Genomic DNA, 20,000 nt, shown 5'->3' with positions numbered 1-20,000 from the left:
TACCTATGTGTTTTGCATTTTTTAAATGCTCAGTTTGTCCACCAGATGGCATCCATCTCATTTCAAAAATTGCTTTCATGAGGCCTAGGCTTGACACTAAAATGAAATACTTTTATTTAATTATTTTTTTTAAAATATAAATAATTTTTTATTTCTTTTAAAGCTTAAAAGAAATAAAAAATTATATATATTTAAAAAAAAAAAATTTCTATTATATTCAATGGGGGGAAAACTGGGGGGAAATGGGTCAAATTTATTGCATAAATATTAATTATAAATCATAAAATTCTCAAAACACCAAAAAAGAAAAGAAAAAATATTATAAAAAACAAGTAAAAATAAAAAATTATGATTTTCTTTTAATAAATATGAATCCCACCCCTCCGGCCCATTTGGACCCGAAGGTCCTGAGTGTGACTCTGAACTGAAGGACCCCAGAGGGTAAGGGTTAATGCCCGACGAGGTGTCCACTGTCAGGTATCAATGGACGACGGCGAGGCGTGGATGACGGGGAGTCACTTGCCAAATAACACATTTTTAAAACATTAGTTTATATTTTAATTAGTTTTACAATCGAAATCTGAAGTTTTTACAAACAATAACTTGGATTCCCTGGTTACGCCTGACGGTTTATTTAGCAACCGGAGATATTTATAGTCCGCTCAGCGGTGTTATCTCCTTGTGTCATTTCTCCGTTTAAATTAAAATTTTTCTTTCTTCAGCAACATCCCAGTCATCAAAGTTGTCAAATTCTCCAAAAAGGTTAAAAGAAATAACGAAATCGCTCATTGTTGTATTAGTAGGCTATGTATAACGGCTAGCTGCTAGCAGTAACTGGATGTTTGTTTTGATGCAATAAATTGTAAACGGATACATTGACTGCCTGTTGCTATGGTTACTCACAGCTGATGTAGCCAGCACATTTATTTATTAATTTCGATCGGTTTACAGTCAGTTTCACCAGTACTCCTTTACTAGGTGTCCTCTATCACTTTTTAATGGACACCCTGCAGCCAATCAGAATCAAGTGTTCACCCAGACCATGGTATAACATTAGTTAACTACCTTAGTTAACATGAACTAAGAATGAACAATACTTCTACAGCATTTATTAATTAATTTATTAAATTGGTTAATATTGATTTCAACATTTACTAATACATTATTAAAATCAAAGGTTGTATTTGTTAATATTAATTAATGCTCTGTGAACTAACAATGATCAGCTCTATTTTTATTAACTAATATCAACAAAGATTAATAAATACAGTAACAAATGTATTGCTCATTGTTGGTTAATACATTAACTAATGAACATTATTGTAGAGTGTTACCAAACAAACGAATAAATAAAGTTTGCACAAAAGTATAAGACTCGAAGTCATCCGCGGGTTTAGCCGTGAGTGTCCTTTATTCACTGTGTGTGTGTGTGTGTGTGTGTGTGTGTGTGTGTGTGTGTGTGTGTGTGTGTGTGTGTGTGTGTGCTTCAGATCAGGTGTTCGGCTGTGGACTGGAGCTTCTGTGTGAGCGGGAGAAATGCACCGTTCCACAGTTCGTGAAGAAATGCACCGAAGCGGTGGAGAGGAGAGGTGATCTCCTACTTTACTCTGCCATGTTTTGAATAATATAAATGTATACAGTGTTGGTAATTAACGACGTAAAAATACTTCGTTACTTTACTTAAGTATTTTTTTCGGGGATCTGTACTTTACTTGAGTAAATTTTATTTGCATCTACTTTTACTCGTACTCCACTACAATATTAAAGACAAACTTTACTTTTTACTCCGTTACATTTCCCCATGCCCGCTCCAAGTATTTATTACACTGGCTTTCCAAACCAATGAAAAACTTGGTTTTATTTTGAAAAAAAGAACGCGCGAGCTCTTTGCAAGCATACACTCTCATAGCAGTCAGTTCGCCATTGTGGAAGATGACCGCAGAAACAGGTGAAGGTGCAGCTCTGCCCAGCAATGATCCCGAGATTCCCGCTTACACTGTATCTTGCACATCTTTTGTTTGATGCAGCTGATGTTATGGAACATGTTTGTTGCAGAGCTGCCAACTCTCACTCATTCAGTGTGAGACTCACGCAATTGACACTTTCCACACGCTCTCACGACACACATCCATTTTCTCAACCATTTTCAACCGCGGAAAGAGGTCAATAAAACAGCTGGAGACTGGAGAACAATGTCACATAACGTTACATTTACCTCAGGGAAAAAAAACAAACATTTAATAACCATAGCACGTTAGTTGGCTAGAATTTTTTTTATTTTTTAATATATTTAATATTAGTATAAATTAGTATTTTGCTAAATATATGCACTATATATTTAATATATTTTTACTTATAAGCTATCATTAAAATATTATAAAGTTGTTATTATAATAAAAATCACATGTATTTTTAACATGTAATAATACCAGCTGACAGGGCTCTCTGTAGCCTATGTTTACAGAATTAGGTGAGATTTTCTTAATTTAAAAATTAACATGCATCTACTGTACCAAATATTTATGAAAATGAATCTATATTGAATCAAGATCGGAATCAAACCACAATAATTGAATTGAAATTGTAAAATTTGTATCAAAGAATGGCCTACCAGTCATTGCACCATAATATGCTGTCACTAAACTTAATGAAATTGTTTAGAATTGATGCAAGGTGCTTCTTTGTCTCTCATGATTGCAAATCTAACAAATTCTTAATTGCAGTATCTAATAATTTGTTAAATTAAAACATTGCATATCACTCCCAAAACAAGTGATCTGTTTAATTATTGATATTTACAGTTTGAATATTTACTTTTTACTTTCGGTACTTCAGTACGTTTTAAATCGGATACTTTTGTACTTTTACTCAAGTGATGTTTGAATGGAGGACTTTCTACTTTTACTGGAGTCATTTTTTATTTAGGTATATATACTTTTACTCAGTATAATTTTTGAGTACTTTTACCAACCCTGAATGTATATGTGTGTGGCAGGTTAAAGAGATGTGTTTTTGGTCTAGATTTAAACTGACTGGACTCTCTCACGCACTCGATGCAATGCAGTGCCGGCGCGACGCGAGTGTGTTCTGCTAGTTTCAGCCCAACGCAGTTTTCATTTTCACGTCCTGCGTCACGTTGTTTAAATAGCAAGCATGGTTCGAATTACGTGGGAGCCAGTGGGAGCTGAGCTCCCATAGAGAGAGAATGAGCTCCTATGAAAGCAGTAAAATCCTACACCTGTGGGGGCTCTAAAAATCATCAGCACCATCATTTTAAATGACAAATAATCAGGGTTGAAGAGTAACGGAATACATGTAACGGCGTTATGTAATCAGGATACAAAAATCCAGTAACTGTAATTCGTTACAGTAACGTCAAACAACGTGGTAATCAGATTATAGTTACTTTTTGAAAAAAGGAGGGATACTTTCAGGATTACAATGGTTTAATTTAAAACAAAAAAAAAATCTGTATTTTGGCATAATAACATTATATTAAGCGTTGCTTGATTAATGACTCACGAGTCACGACACGAGTCACGTCTGCCACCCGCTGGTGCATGCGCAAAATAACAGCTCTCTACAACAATCTCCTCAGACACAGATTGAATCACTCCTGCTAGAAACGATGCTGCCCACGGGTAAAAATGCTTTAATTTCTTGGAAATTAGGAGAGTAGCTTTTTTAGTACCTTATGTCCTTTCATAATCTCTTCTCAGTCGCACTTAACTCGATGTTCGCTGCTAGGTAACGTAGGGGAACTCACACTGCCAACGGCCCAAGTTCAGTCAGGCAAATTAAGAAAGATCACGGATTTAGTGAACATGTAGGCCTAGGCCTATTTTAAAATAAACTAATATGTAGATTGTGTAGAATTTTTAAATGTTGTGTTTTTATTATTTCCTTGTAATCTACATGTTAGTTAAAAATAAAGCAAAATAATCTGTAATATGTACTGTAGCCACTAGATGTCCGTGAAGCCCTTTAAATAATTATATATTCTCTATTTTCCTGTTGAAGAAACATTTCCATTGTCAAAAAATTCTTTATTATATTTGCTTGAAAAAAATGAATTTGTATTCTCTATTTTCCTGTTGACGAAACATTTCCATTTTATTTTTTCCTTGTACATGTCAAGTTAAAAATAAAACAAAATAATCTGTAACACCATACTGTAGCCACTAAATGTCTGTATAGTCCTTTACATAAATATTTATTCAGGGCTGTGAAATTCTTAATAAATAAAAGTTTTTAAAAAAAATAAATAATATATGTCCTTGAAGTAATCCAAAAGTAATCAGTTACATTACTTTCATATTGTGGTAATTGGATTACGTTACTGAATACTTTTTTTCTGAAGTAATTTGTAACTGTAATGGAATACATTTTTAAAGTAACCCTCCCAAGCCTGCAAATAAAGCACTTTTTCCTTCAATAATCGAGGCATATTTGTTAACCCTTTCGCACGTACGTTCACAGCGGTGTGATAAGACCAGTCAGTGCATCACGTGATCAACTGCTAAATTCAAAAGTGCTTTCGCGCGTTGGCTGGCGCTGAGCCAGAGACAGATGCGCTCAATATATTACGACTATTCAGTGTTTTTAACCAGATAATGTTTATTTTAGGTTTCAGACATTTAAATACACAAAAGTAGCTACTAGCAAAAACATGATTTGGGGGGACGCTAGGTAGGCCCCCACCAATATTTTAGCGAACTCCTTTCAGGGTTTTCCTGCATGGAATTACGAGGCAGCTTCAACAAAACTCGGCCTGTGGCCATTAAGTTTGCCGATAGTCCTGCGCGGGTCGGGCGAGACGAATAATAAAAAAAATTAGCCTACATTCAAATTAATCGATAATGTGTTGATTTTAATAAAGACACGGACCTCTTATCATGGTAAAACGAAATGAGCGTCACTCTTTTACTTTCGTTTTCAACAACGTAATTCTCTTTAGAGAAAATCAATCAAGGAAAACATATCAGGGCATTTACTACAGTTGTAATTTTCCAATGTAAATTATTTAATTTGATTGGTAACAGCCGACTGTCTTATTATTCTGATTTAATGTATTGATCAAATTAAGGAATATTTTAAAAGAAAGATGGAGCATAGGCTACGTAAAATTAGAGGGGAAAATGCCCTATTTTAAAGGTAAAAAATTTATTCTGATAAGAGTGTTTGCCAACAGTGATGTAATGAAACATTGACAATTTAACTTTGAAGGGAGTAAAAAGCCTCTGTTTAGGATATTAAGGAAATGTAATTTTGGCCAAAGAATAACTTTTAATTTAAATAAATGTTAATTTTAAATCAGCCTACTTCAGTGTGATATTTTACCATGTTATCATGCTTAACATTGAGAATTTGAAAAATTGTAATGATGATCAGATGCAGATCTAAATCAAAGAATATCATTATGTTTGGGCGGTTGGATTATTTTTAACAGCGGATTCGGGTGACTCAATGCACCAGATTGATGAATTTATCTTTAAAATGTACAAAATGTTCTTCCTGGGGGGGCATGCCCCCCGACCCCCCTACAGGTAACGAACTACACCCAAATATTCTCTACTCCTGTATTAATAAACGGACGTTGAACTCAAAATAATAAAGTGCAGTATTTAGCTATTTATTTATCACATAAATGATATACCCACGATATAATGATATACCCACGAGTAACCTGCTCGTGGGTTACTTTTATTTCTTTTTTTAAAGAGACCCCCACAAAGATGAAATCAGAATTCGAACCCTGATAGCAAGCATTAGCGCTGATGTGTGTGTCCATGAGCGGCTGGTCTGAGAACGAGTGTGTGTTCAGGAGCATTGATGCTGTTTTGAGGAACTGAAATAGACCGACTGACACCGGCTCTAAACTCAATCACGCATGATTTATTTATTATTTAAAAAGCGTGTTTGTAATATGAGCCTATATCCGAGTCCACAACCAAGTGTATGTAGAAAAAGTGTGTTTTAAGTTCACAGTTTGACACGGCAATATTCTATTAAAAAATAGTCAATTTAGATTTCATGGTGGCTTTAAACTGTTTTTCTTTTCCAGGCCTGGAATATGTAAATAAATTAAATCTTAAAAGTCATGAACTTGACTATAATGATGAATATGCATTTTTATAGTCGTGCTGAACTCTAATTTGTGTGGAGTAAAACATGATTGTGAGTCATAATGATGCTCGATGCGTGAGTGAATCTTTATTGTGAATCAGAATGAAGCGTCTCAGATTGGTCAGCATGATTCATTTGCAAATTATTCTGAATCTAAATTATTTTATTTTTTTGTCCTTATCCACTAATCTTGTCTCTGTTTTACAGTCGTGTTTCTGTAGGACTGCTGTTCTATTCCTGGAAATAACGTACGTGTGTGTGTGTGTGTGTGTGCGCGTGTGTGTGTGTGCGTGTGTGTGTGTGTGTGTGTGTGTTTATTCAGGCTTGGAGACTGATGGGATTTACAGAGTCAGTGGGAATCTTGCCGTCATTCAGAAACTTCGCTTTTCTGTCAATCATGGTGAGAGTCAATATCACATCAATATAATAACCATAAGTGTCATGATGCGGTTCTGTTATTCATTGCAATTAAATGCGACGTTAAATCAAAACTTAATGCATGTCCTGGTCTTTCTCTGAATGATTCACGGAAATGATTATACTATCAATATTTGGGACACATCTAAATGCATTTAAAACCCCAGTTTTGTGAGATAATTTCTATAGTTAACTTATAGTTATAATATAATTTTGTAGTAAAACACATATAGTAAAAATTACAAAAATGCTGAGTTCGAAAAATTCAAGAGATGCTAATTTTAAAACCCAGTTTTGTGAGATTACTATTTTTATATTCTAGCAATAAACACTAAATAAGCATCAAAATTTTATTATTTATTGAATGAAGAAAAAATGCAAGAGGTGCTGTTAATTTGGGATCAAATTGTTGGTTTATAGTTATTCATAAATGTACAATAGAACAATGAATTTCTTACAATAACTTTGTTAATAGGTTTGAACACTGGAATGTAAACTATGTAAAAAAAAAAAATCGATTTATTTTGTAGAAAAAGCCCAAATGATGTCACTTCCTTAGTGTTACAATTTTAAGGAGTGTACCTTTTTTTTGTAACCGGGAGAAATGGAAATGTCCGTTAGTCTTCAGTTGAGAATGAATTGATTTATTCATCAGATGTTGAGCAGATATGATCACGTATGACATCATCACACAGGTGTCAGCTGGTAAAGAGTGTGTGTATGATGTCACGTGTGTAACTCCTGTCCGTTCTTCCAGAGCGAGCAGTGACCACAGACGGACGCTATCTCTTCCCTGAGGATTTAGTGCAAGGTTTGTCTCCTGTAAACAGGAACACTTCAATCCTGTCAATCATGAAGATCTGGCTATTCTGACGCTCGCTTCCTCTTTCTGACTCGAGTCTCCTGACGCTTTCTGCCTCTCGCTCGATGTTTCAGTGCAACAATTCAGAAAGCGTTAATACTGTCTGTGACACGTCGGGTTAAAGTTAAATTTTATTGCCATTTGCACAGGTACAGTGAACACACCCATGCTAAAGTTGACTAAAAAGAGGAATAAAAAATCATCTTTTCGAAATTGATCTTAATGCCTTCATTTAAAAAATGAGGAAAAATCCAACCTTTAAGGACACCAAATTTCTTTGTGAATGAATAATGTTTCGTAAATAAATAAATATTCTTCGTTAAAATACAGGTTGCGTAAGTCAGGACACCCCTATGTTAAATTCCCATAGAGACAGCAGATTTTTATTTTTAAAGGCCAGTTATTTCATGGATCCGGGATAATATGCATCCTGATAAACTTCCCTTGGCCTTTGGGATTAAAATATCCCACATCATCACATTCCCTTCTCCATATCTAGAGATCGGCATGGTGTTATTTCAGTTAGGCTAATAACTGGTATGATTTCCTTTGAGAGACGATCTTATGGAAAGTGCCCATCTTTTTTTTCTGAAATCACAGGCTTCCTCATGTATCCCAGTTTTCCAGGTTCTTCCGAGGAAACAAACAGTAGTTAAGCGGGTGAATTTATTTGAAAGCGTTCATTGCATGCAGCTTTGATTTAAAACCTTCTTCTGTGCAAAACTCCTTTTCATCTCACAGATAAAATTGCACTGAACCTGCAAAATTCATTGCAGAATTGAGATGCATTATGATTTGCTTCATCACCTTCTCTTTTCTTTGGTTTCTTTGTTCCTCGCCACTGTCGGCTTTTTCGCCATTGGCTTTTGGCTTGCTTAGTTGGGGATTTCATTTTATATTTAACAAACAATTATTACAACATTATTTTCCTGTTATCTCTGCTATATCTCTATCTCTAAAGCTGCTTTGAAACAATCTGTATTGTAAAAAGCGCTATATAAATCAAGGTGACTTGACTTCTTCTTCTGCAGCCCATCCTTGTGTGTGTGTGTGTGTGTGTGTGTGTGTGTGTGTGTGTGTGTGTGTGTGTGTGTGTGTGTGTGTGTGTGTGTGTGTGTGTGTGTGTGTGTGTGTGTGTGTGTGTGTGTGTGTGTGTGAGATTCAGCATTTAACACTCACTCCGTCATCTTTCCTCCAGAACGTCTGGATCTGGACGACCCGCAGTGGGACGACATCCACGTCATCACCGGCGCACTCAAGCTGTTCTTCCGAGAGCTTCCCGAGCCGCTCATCCCGTACGGATTCTTTCACGACATCGTCGAAGCCGTCAGTAAGTGACAACGAGAAGCCAGAGAAGAAGCATAGTTAAAGGGATAGTTCACACAAAATGAAAATTAGCCCATGATTTACTCTCCCTGAAGTCATCCTAGATGTATATGACATTCTTCTCTCAGACGAACACAATCAGTTATATTAAAAAATGTCCTGGCCCTTCCAAGTTTTATAATGGGAGTCAATGGCGGTTTCAGTTTTGAAGTCCATAAAAGTGCATCTATCCATCATAAAAGTGCATCTATCATTATAAAAGTGCATCTATCCTTCATAAAAGTGCATCTATCCATCATAAAAGTGCATCTATCCATCATAAAAGTGCATATATCCTTCATAAAAGTGCATCTATCCTTCATAAAAGTGCATCTATCCATCATAAAAGTGCATCTATCCATCATAAAAGTGCATCTATCCTTCATAAAATTGCATCTATCCTTTATAAAAGTGCATCTATCCATCATAAAAGTGCATCTATCCATTATAAAAGTGCATCTGTCCATCATAAAATTGCATCTATCCATCATAAAAGTGCATCTATCCATTATAAAAGTGCATCTGTCTATCATAAAAGTGCATCTATCCTTCATAAAAGTGCATCTATCCTTCATAAAAGTGCATCTATCCATCATAAAAGTGCATCTGTCCATCATAAAAGTGCATCTATCCATCATAAAAGTGCATCTATCCTTCATAAAAGTGCATCTATCCTTCATAAAAGTGCATCTGTCCATCATAAAAGTGCATCTATCCTTCATAAAAGTGCATCTGTCCATCATAAAAGTGCATCTGTCCATCATAAAAGTGCATCTATCCTTCATAAAAGTGCATCTAGCCATCATAAAAGTGCATCTATCCTTCATAAAATTGCATCTGTCCATCATAAAAGTGCATCTATCCTTCATAAATGTGCATCTATCCTTCATAAAAGTGCATCTATCCTTCATAAAAGTGCATCTATCCATCATAAAAGTGCATCTGTCCATCATAAAAGTGCATCTGTCCATCATAAAAGTGCATCTGTCCATCATAAAAGTGCATCTATCCATCATAAAAGTGCATCTATCTTTCATAAAAGTGCATCTGTCCATCATAAAAGTGCATCTATCCTTCATAAATGTGCATCTATCCTTCATAAAAGTGCATCTATCCTTCATAAAAGTGCATCTATCCATCATAAAAGTGCATCTATCCTTCATAAAAGTGCATCTATCCTTCATAAAAGTGCATCTATCCTTCATAAAAGTGCATCTATCCATCATAAAAGTGCATCTATCCATTATAAAAGTGCATCTGTCCATCATAAAAGTGCATCTGTCCATCATAAAAGTGAATCTATCCATCATAAAAGTGCATCTATCCTTCATAAAAGTGCATCTATCCTTCATAAAAGTGCATCTGTCCATCATAAAAGTGCATCTGTCCATCATAAAAGTGAATCTATCCATCATAAAAGTGCATCTGTCCATCATAAAAGTGCATCTGTCCATCATAAAAGTGCATCTATCCTTCATAAGTGCATCTGTCCATCATAAAAGTGCATCTATCCATCATAAAAGTGCATCTATCCATCATAAAAGTGCATCTATCCATCATAAAAGTGCATCTATCCTTCATAAAAGTGCATCTGTCCATCATAAAAGTGCATCTATCCTTCATAAAAGTGCATCTATCCATCATAAAAGTGCATCTGTCCATCATAAAAGTGCATCTGTCCATCATAAAAGTGCATCTATCCATCATAAAAGTGCATCTGTCCATCATAAAAGTGCATCTATCCATCATAAAAGTGCATCTGTCCATCATAAAAGTGCATCTGTCCATCATAAAAGTGCATCTATCCATCATAAAAGTGCATCTGTCCATCATAAAAGTTCATCTATCCTTCATAAAAGTGCATCTGTCCTTCATAAAAGTGCATCTATCCTTCATAAAAGTGCATCTATCCTTCATAAAAGTGCATCTGTCCATCATAAAAGTGCATCTGTCCATCATAAAAGTGCATCTGTCCATCATAAAAGTGCATCTATCCATCATAAAAGTGCATCTGTCCATCATAAAAGTGCATCTGTCCATCATAAAAGTGAATCTATCCATCATAAAAGTGCATCTGTCCATCATAAAAGTGCATCTGTCCATCATAAAAGTGCATCTGTCCATCATAAAAGTGAATCTATCCATCATAAAAGTGCATCTATCCTTCATAAGTGCATCTGTCCATCATAAAAGTGCATCTATCCATCATAAAAGTGAATCTATCCATCATAAAAGTGCATCTATCCATCATAAAAGTGCATCTATCCATCATAGAGTGCATCTGTCCATCATAAAAGTGCATCTGTCCATCATAAAAGTGAATCTATCCATCATAAAAGTGCATCTATCCTTCATAAGTGCATCTGTCCATCATACAAGTGCATCTATCCATCATAAAAGTGCATCTATCCATCATAAAAGTGCATCTGTCCATCATACAAGTGCATCTATCCATCATAAAAGTGCATCTGTCCTTCATAAGTGCATCTGTCCATCATAAAAGTGCATCTATCCATCATAAAAGTGCATCTATCCATCATAAAAGTGCATCTGTCCATCATAAAAGTGAATCTATCCATCATAAAAGTGCATCTATCCTTCATAAGTGCATCTGTCCATCATAAAAGTGCATCTATCCATCATAAAAGTGCATGTATCCATCATAAAAGTGCATCTGTCCATCATAAAAGTGCATCTATCCATCATAAAAGTGCATCTGTCCATCATAAAAGTGCATCTGTCCATCATAAAAGTGCATCTATCCTTCATAAAAGTGCATCTGTCCATCATAAAAGTGCATCTATCCTTCATAAAAGTGCATCTGTCCATCATAAAAGTGCATCTGTCCATCATAAAAGTGAATCTATCCATCATAAAAGTGCATCTATCCTTCATAAGTGCATCTGTCCATCATAAAAGTGCATCTATCCATCATAAAAGTGCATCTATCCATCATAAAAGTGCATCTGTCCATCATAAAAGTGCATCTATCCATCATAAAAGTGCATCTATCCATCATAAAAGTGCATCTATCCTTCATAAAAGTGCATCTGTCCATCATAAAAGTGCATCTATCCTTCATAAAAGTGCATCTGTCCATCATAAAAGTGCATCTATCCATCATAAAAGTGCATCTGTCCATCATAAAAGTGCATCTGTCCATCATAAAAGTGCATCTGTCCATCATAAAAGTGCATCTATCCATCATAAAAGTGCATCTGTCCATCATAAAAGTGCATCTATCCATCATAAAAGTGCATCTATCCATCATAAAAGTGCATCTATCCTTCATAAAAGTGCATCTGTCCATCATAAAAGTGCATCTATCCATCATAAAAGTGCATCTGTCCATCATAAAAGTGCATCTCTCCATCATAAAAGTGCATCTATCCATCATAAAAGTGCATCTGTCCATCATAAAAGTGCATCTATCCATCATAAAAGTGCATCTATCCATCATAAAAGTGCATCTGTCCATCATAAAAGTGCATCTATCCTTCATAAAAGTGGATCTATCCTTCATAAAAGTGCATCTATCCTTCATAAAAGTGGATCTATCCTTCATAAAAGTGCATCTATCCTTCATAAAAGTGCATCTATCCTTCATAAAAGAGCATCTATCCTTCATAAAAGAGCATCTATCCTTCATAAAAGTGCATCTATCCATCATAAAAGTGCATCTATCCATCATAAAAGTGCATCTGTCCATCATAAAAGTGCATCTGTCCATCATAAAAGTGTATCTGTCCATCATAAAAGTGCATCTATCCATCATAAAAGTGCATCTATCCATCATAAAAGTGCATCTGTCCATCATAAAAGTGCATCTATCCATCATAAAAGATCATCTATCCATCATAGAGTGCATCTATCCATCATAAAAGTGCATCTATCCATCATAAAAGTGCATCTATCCATCATAAAGTGCATCTATCCATCATAGAGTGCATCTGTCCATCATAAAGTGCATCTATCCATCATAAAAGTGCATCTATCCATCATAAAAGTGCATCTATCCATCATAAAAGATCATTTATCCATCATAGAGTGCATCTATCCATCATAAAAGTGCATCTATCCATCATAAAAGTGCATCTATCCATCATAAAGTGCATCTATCCATCATAGAGTGCATCTGTCCATCATAAAGTGCATCTATCCATCATAAAAGTGCATCTATCCATCATAAAAGTGCATCTATCCATCATAAAAGATCATTTATCCATCATAGAGTGCATCTATCCATCATAAAAGTGCATCTATCCATCATAAAAGTGCATCTATCCATCATAAAGTGCATCTATCCATCATAGAGTGCATCTGTCCATCATAAAGTGCATCTGTCCATCATAAAAGTGAATCTATCCATCATAAAAGTGCATCTATCCTTCATAAGTGCATCTGTCCATCATACAAGTGCATCTATCCATCATAAAAGTGCATCTATCCATCATAAAAGTGCATCTGTCCATCATACAAGTGCATCTATCCATCATAAAAGTGCATCTGTCCTTCATAAGTGCATCTGTCCATCATAAAAGTGCATCTATCCATCATAAAAGTGCATCTATCCATCATAAAAGTGCATCTGTCCATCATAAAAGTGAATCTATCCATCATAAAAGTGCATCTATCCTTCATAAGTGCATCTGTCCATCATAAAAGTGCATCTATCCATCATAAAAGTGCATGTATCCATCATAAAAGTGCATCTGTCCATCATAAAAGTGCATCTATCCATCATAAAAGTGCATCTGTCCATCATAAAAGTGCATCTGTCCATCATAAAAGTGCATCTATCCTTCATAAAAGTGCATCTGTCCATCATAAAAGTGCATCTATCCTTCATAAAAGTGCATCTGTCCATCATAAAAGTGCATCTGTCCATCATAAAAGTGAATCTATCCATCATAAAAGTGCATCTATCCTTCATAAGTGCATCTGTCCATCATAAAAGTGCATCTATCCATCATAAAAGTGCATCTATCCATCATAAAAGTGCATCTGTCCATCATAAAAGTGCATCTATCCATCATAAAAGTGCATCTATCCATCATAAAAGTGCATCTATCCTTCATAAAAGTGCATCTGTCCATCATAAAAGTGCATCTATCCTTCATAAAAGTGCATCTGTCCATCATAAAAGTGCATCTATCCATCATAAAAGTGCATCTGTCCATCATAAAAGTGCATCTGTCCATCATAAAAGTGCATCTGTCCATCATAAAAGTGCATCTATCCATCATAAAAGTGCATCTATCCATCATAAAAGTGCATCTGTCCATCATAAAAGTGCATCTATCCATCATAAAAGTGCATCTATCCATCATAAAAGTGCATCTATCCTTCATAAAAGTGCATCTGTCCATCATAAAAGTGCATCTATCCATCATAAAAGTGCATCTGTCCATCATAAAAGTGCATCTCTCCATCATAAAAGTGCATCTATCCATCATAAAAGTGCATCTGTCCATCATAAAAGTGCATCTATCCATCATAAAAGTGCATCTATCCATCATAAAAGTGCATCTGTCCATCATAAAAGTGCATCTATCCTTCATAAAAGTGGATCTATCCTTCATAAAAGTGCATCTATCCTTCATAAAAGTGGATCTATCCTTCATAAAAGTGCATCTATCCTTCATAAAAGTGCATCTATCCTTCATAAAAGAGCATCTATCCTTCATAAAAGAGCATCTATCCTTCATAAAAGTGCATCTATCCATCATAAAAGTGCATCTATCCATCATAAAAGTGCATCTGTCCATCATAAAAGTGTATCTGTCCATCATAAAAGTGCATCTATCCATCATAAAAGTGCATCTATCCATCATAAAAGTGCATCTGTCCATCATAAAAGTGCATCTATCCATCATAAAAGATCATCTATCCATCATAGAGTGCATCTATCCATCATAAAAGTGCATCTATCCATCATAAAAGTGCATCTATCCATCATAAAGTGCATCTATCCATCATAGAGTGCATCTGTCCATCATAAAGTGCATCTATCCATCATAAAAGTGCATCTATCCATCATAAAAGTGCATCTATCCATCATAAAAGATCATTTATCCATCATAGAGTGCATCTATCCATCATAAAAGTGCATCTATCCATCATAAAAGTGCATCTATCCATCATAAAGTGCATCTATCCATCATAGAGTGCATCTGTCCATCATAAAGTGCATCTATCCATCATAAAAGTGCATCTGTCCATCATAAGAGTCCATCTGTCCATCATAAAAGTGCATCTATCCATCATAAAAGTGCATCTATCCGTCATAAAAGTGCATCTATCCATCATAAAAGTGCATCTATCCATCATAGAGTGCATCTATCCATCATAAAAGTGCATCTATCCATCATAAAAGTGCATCTGTCCATCATAAAAGTGCATCTATCCATCATAAAAGTGCATCTATCCGTCATAAAAGTGCATCTATCCATCATAAAAGTGCATCTATCCATCATAAAAGTGCATCTGTCCATCATAAAAGTGCATCTATCCATCATAAAAGTGCATCTATCCATCATAAAAGTGCATCTGTCCATCATAAAAGTGCATCTGTCCATCATAAAAGTGCATCTGTCCATCATAAAAGTGCATCTATCCATCATAAAAGTGCATCTGTCCATCATAAAAGTGCATCTATCCATCATAAAAGTGCATCTATTCTTCATAAAAGTGCATCTATCCATCATAAAAGTGCATCTATCCATCATAAAAGTGCATCTGTCCATCATAAAAGTGCATCTGTCCATCATAAAAGTGCATCTGTCCATCATAAAAGTGCATCTGTCCATCATAAAAGTGCATCTATCCATCATAAAAGTGCATCTGTCCATCATAAAAGTGCATCTATCCATCATAAAAGTGCATCTGTCCATCATAAAAGTGCATCTGTCCATCATAAAAGTGCATCTGTCCATCATAAAAGTGCATCTGTCCATCATAAAAGTGCATCTGTCCATCATAAAAGTGCATCTATCCATCATAAAAGTGCATCTATCCATCATAAAAGTGCATCTATCCATCATAAAAGTGCATCTGTCCATCATAAAAGTGCATCTATCCATCATAAAAGTGCATCTGTCCATCATAAAAGTGCATCTGTCCATCATAAAAGTGCATCTATCCATCATAAAAGTGCATCTGTCCATCATAGGAGGAGTAGTGTACGATTAGACGCCTCTCGCGGTACTAACACACAGCGCTGGGCAACCGCGTTCATTACGTTGTGTGTCAGTTCAAGTGTTTTTCTTTCGCTGTGAGTCGATGCGTACGGCCGTCTGCCGGAAGCTAGTTATTTTAGTTGAAAGTTTTAAATATGGATTTTTTTTTTTTTTTTTCGAACGCATCGCTTCACTTCAGAAGGCCTTTATTAACCCGCCAGAGACGCGTGTCGAGGACTTTTATCATGAATAGATGCACTTTTATGGACTTCCAAAGACATAGTCATTCACGGCCATTATAAAGCTTGGAAGATCCAGGACATTTTTTAATATAACCGATTGTGTTCGTCTGAGAGAAGAATGCCATATACATCTAGGATGACTTCAGGGAGAGTAAATCATGGGCTAATTTTAATTTTTTGGTGAACTATGCCTTAAAATGATTCATTATAAATGACCGTTTATTTCTGTGTCCTGTAGAAATACCCGATTACCTGGAAAAGGTGGAGCGACTGAAGTTTCTGGTCATCAACATGCCTCCACCAAACCACGACACCTTGAGTCACATGATCCGACACCTGAAACGGTACCAGCACACATTCTCTACACTTCTCTCCATGCTTGAAGTCTGTGTTTAAATCAGGTGATCTTTAGTGGCTGCATAGGCAAAAATACACAACATTAATTCAGATTAGTGCTGGTCAACGATTAATCACATCCAAAATAATGTGTATGTACTGTGTAAAATTATTTTGTATATATAAATACATATGCATGCATATATATATATAAGAAATATTTTAATGTATATACTATATATATATACATATCATGTATTTCAATAATTCAAATTAAAAGGTTAAACTAATATATTTAGTATATAGAACTATATACATATGCATGATTATACTTTTCAGAGGGCCGACATTTCTGTATTTAAAATCCTTTTTTTATTATCATTTCATGTAATATTCTAATTTTCTGAGATTTTGAATTTGGGGTTTTCATAAGCTGTAATCCATAATCATCAAAATTATAATTTTTCGAGTTTCACCTGTACAAGTAATACCACATGAGCAAAAGTGCCGTTTTCCTGAATATCGTTAGGCACGTTTGCAAATGTCATATTTATTTTATACAACAGTTCAATCAACAATAAGTTAATAGGTGACTTACATTTTAGACACAATATTGTTTTTCCTATACTTTGCCAATGAAAATTGTGTCAGCCATTGAGCAACACGGTTTTGGTTTTGTTACTAAATGAATCCGTGTTTTTTAACGAATCGTTTTAATGACTCACTCAGTCACTTCGACTTTGTCCCTGAATGAATCAGTCGTTTTGAACGAATTGTTTGAATGATTCAATGACTCACTTGTTGAGACCGTGATTTGCCGCCACCTACTGACGGTTTTAGTATCATGTCATTTTATCTGAGGGACAACCATTGAATGCTGTTTTTGTTTTCTGTCTGATTGTAACAATACTGTTCAAAACATTAGCGCATAAACATTATATATACATCGTTAATAGAATGTGTTTTTTAAATGTTACTACTTGTTTCAGAATGTTCAAAAGTAACATTCCCATAATGTTTGAAGATTGATACAATGGAATGTTTGCATAACCAAGAAAAATCAGTTAAAAAACATTCAGTTTTTTTAACTTAAAGTTAAACTAGTAATGAGCAACTCGTGATTAGATTACACTTTTAATGAAAATACTTGCTTGTTTTGTTTGCCATATGATTGCTGTCCTCTGCGTTCAGTTTTAATTAGTTTCAAAGCAGTGAATCATTTGTAAAGCAACAGATTAATTTAATTTAAATGTTCAGCCATCACTCACTATTCACAACCACAAAATACTTTTAGTCTTAACTGTACATATCTATTCACGTTTATGTGCTTTACGCTTCGATTCATTCATAATGACACTCACCTTGAAATCAATTTCACCCATAATCACCCTCTGATTGGATTATGCAAGCTCCGCCCACTTGTCCTGAACCAATGAGAACAATTAGATTCATTCATAGTGACACTCACTTTGAAATCAAATTCTCACCCATAATCGCGCTCTGGTTGGATTATGCAAGCTCCGCCCACTCGTCCTGCACCAATGAGAACATACACTCATTGATCTCAGCTGATCAGGCATTTTCTCTTCTCTGTTTTCCTGTCTTTCTTCCCTTTGGTTTATGTTGATAAATACTTCCCTCTGTGATCTCACATCTCTTCTGGGTTTATATATTGAGTAGTTATATTGGAAGACTGCAGGAAGTGTTGTGATTGAGACACTAGAGGGCGCCATGTGTCTTCATTACAAACAGACTGATGAGACGGAGAAATATACAAGACTCATAACAATTAAAGCAATGTAAGTCATTTATAATAAGCCTGAATTGAGTTTACGCCATAATAAATACAGAAAATATAACATGCAGGGAAATTACACTCTAAATAATAAGTGTTTTAAATGTTACTAGTTTCAGAGAACATCAAATGTAGAGAACCTTTAAATTCAAAGCTCACAAAGAAGTTTATAGCATCACTGATCCGAAGAACCTCCAATGAAACGACAGACTTAATCTGACTGGTTATTGATAAGAAGAAACGGAGCTTTAAAATCTGTTGTTTCTCCAATTAAAAGAAAATCAAGGCTGAGAAGTTTCTCCAAAGAAACACGTTTTAGAAGTGATCTCATAACTGTGCTTCCAAAGTCTGTGATCAAAAGTATGAACGTCTCATCATATTGTGGAGCATATGGTATGCAAATATTGCTGTTAAATGTAGATTTATTTTTTATTATATACATATATATATATATATATATACAGGTGAAACTCGAAAAATTTGAATATCGTGCAAAAGTTATAATTTTGATGATTATGGATTACAGCTTCTGAAAACCCCAAATTCAAAATCTCAGAAAATTGTAATATTACATGAAATCAATTAAAAAAAAGAATTGTAAATACAGAAATGTCGGCCCTCTGAAAAGTATAATCATGCATATGTATAAAGTTATATATACTAAATATATTAGTTTCACCTTTTAATTTGAATTACTGAAATACATGATTTTATACATTTATGCATCAAGCATATGCGACTTACAGAAGCAATTCATCACAGAGCAAACAATGTTCATAACATACGACGCCAGGTTTATCAGACAACTAGAACGCACGGAGAAATGCAGAGAAGAAACATCTAATAGCTCATGATGAGTGATAACATGTTCCTGTGGTTTGGTATCTGTGGAGGAAGTTGCCCACAGGAAGCTCTTCGTTTCTCCTTTGCTTTTTCTGTTTTTAAAGCTGAGCAGTTTCTCTCTGGATCAGTTTCTGAACGTCTTGTTCTTCTCCGTGTGTGTTTAGTGTGAAGGAGAGCTCCGACTGCAATCGCATGACGACACAGAACATCGGCATCGTGTTCGGCCCCACGCTCATGCGTCCGGAGAACGAGGGCGGAAACATGGCCGTCAACATGGTGTATCAGAACCAGGCCATCGAGCTTCTGCTGAGCGAATCCCAGCGGATCTTCCTGACCGACGAGCAGACGGGATCTCACTGAGCACTTCTGTCCACGGGACTCACACAAACTCATACATGAGAGCTGTTTGGGAATGGGTGGATCTCATGAAAACGGGTCACATTTCAGCTCGAAAAAATATAAACAAACATTTGCATAAAGAAAATGCATTTTTAGGCATTTTAAGATATTATTAAACATTTTCACCATACACTTTTAGTGCATACAGGTGTTTTTTAGTTTTTTGTACAGTAAAAATTCTGAAAAGCTTTCTTTAATTTTGCATGAAGAAAATTAACTTTTAGGATTGTTAAAGGGGCATTCGGCAACTATTTCAGCTTAAGTAACCCGTTTAGAAATCATTTGGATGGTTTAATAACCTGTTCTGGTGAGAATGGTGAGTTTCCCCGCTCCCCCCCAGCGTTCCCAGGCGGAAAACCAACCTTGCAACATGAGGATTAACGTCCCGGTAAGTTGGAAATAAGAAGTCTCGTGACAAGCGAGAACGAGCGAGAAAC

At 35.4% G+C, this 20,000-nt stretch overlaps 1 protein-coding gene across 4 annotated transcripts in view; it reads left to right on the top strand.

Moving 5' to 3' along the window:
* LOC143740644 (rho GTPase-activating protein 9-like) overlaps nt 1-20,000 on the top strand; it is a 71,198-nt gene that overhangs the window by 47,726 nt on the left and 3,472 nt on the right. For 2 of the 4 annotated variants that reach the window (XM_077232650.1, XM_077232648.1), the window contains 6 exons: nt 1,491-1,589; nt 6,449-6,526; nt 7,301-7,354; nt 8,604-8,735; nt 16,429-16,534; nt 19,329-20,000. The exon at nt 19,329-20,000 is cut by the window's right edge and continues 3,472 nt beyond it. In XM_077232650.1, coding sequence (XP_077088765.1) covers nt 1,491-1,589; nt 6,449-6,526; nt 7,301-7,354; nt 8,604-8,735; nt 16,429-16,534; nt 19,329-19,524 — 665 coding nt within the window. In that variant the 3' untranslated portion in view covers nt 19,525-20,000. The remainder of the gene's footprint in view (nt 1-1,490; nt 1,590-6,448; nt 6,527-7,300; nt 7,355-8,603; nt 8,736-16,428; nt 16,535-19,328) is intronic. The other 2 variants (XM_077232651.1, XM_077232649.1) reach the window with 1 other exon arrangement.

Source organism: Siphateles boraxobius, unplaced genomic scaffold (assembly GCF_051911475.1).
Source record: "Siphateles boraxobius isolate OS27281-9 unplaced genomic scaffold, OSU_SipBor_1 179, whole genome shotgun sequence".
Classification (NCBI taxonomy): domain Eukaryota; kingdom Metazoa; phylum Chordata; class Actinopteri; order Cypriniformes; family Leuciscidae; genus Siphateles; species Siphateles boraxobius.
The sequence above is the reverse complement of the archived record's forward strand: the minus strand, read 5'-3'. Positions and strand labels throughout refer to the sequence as shown.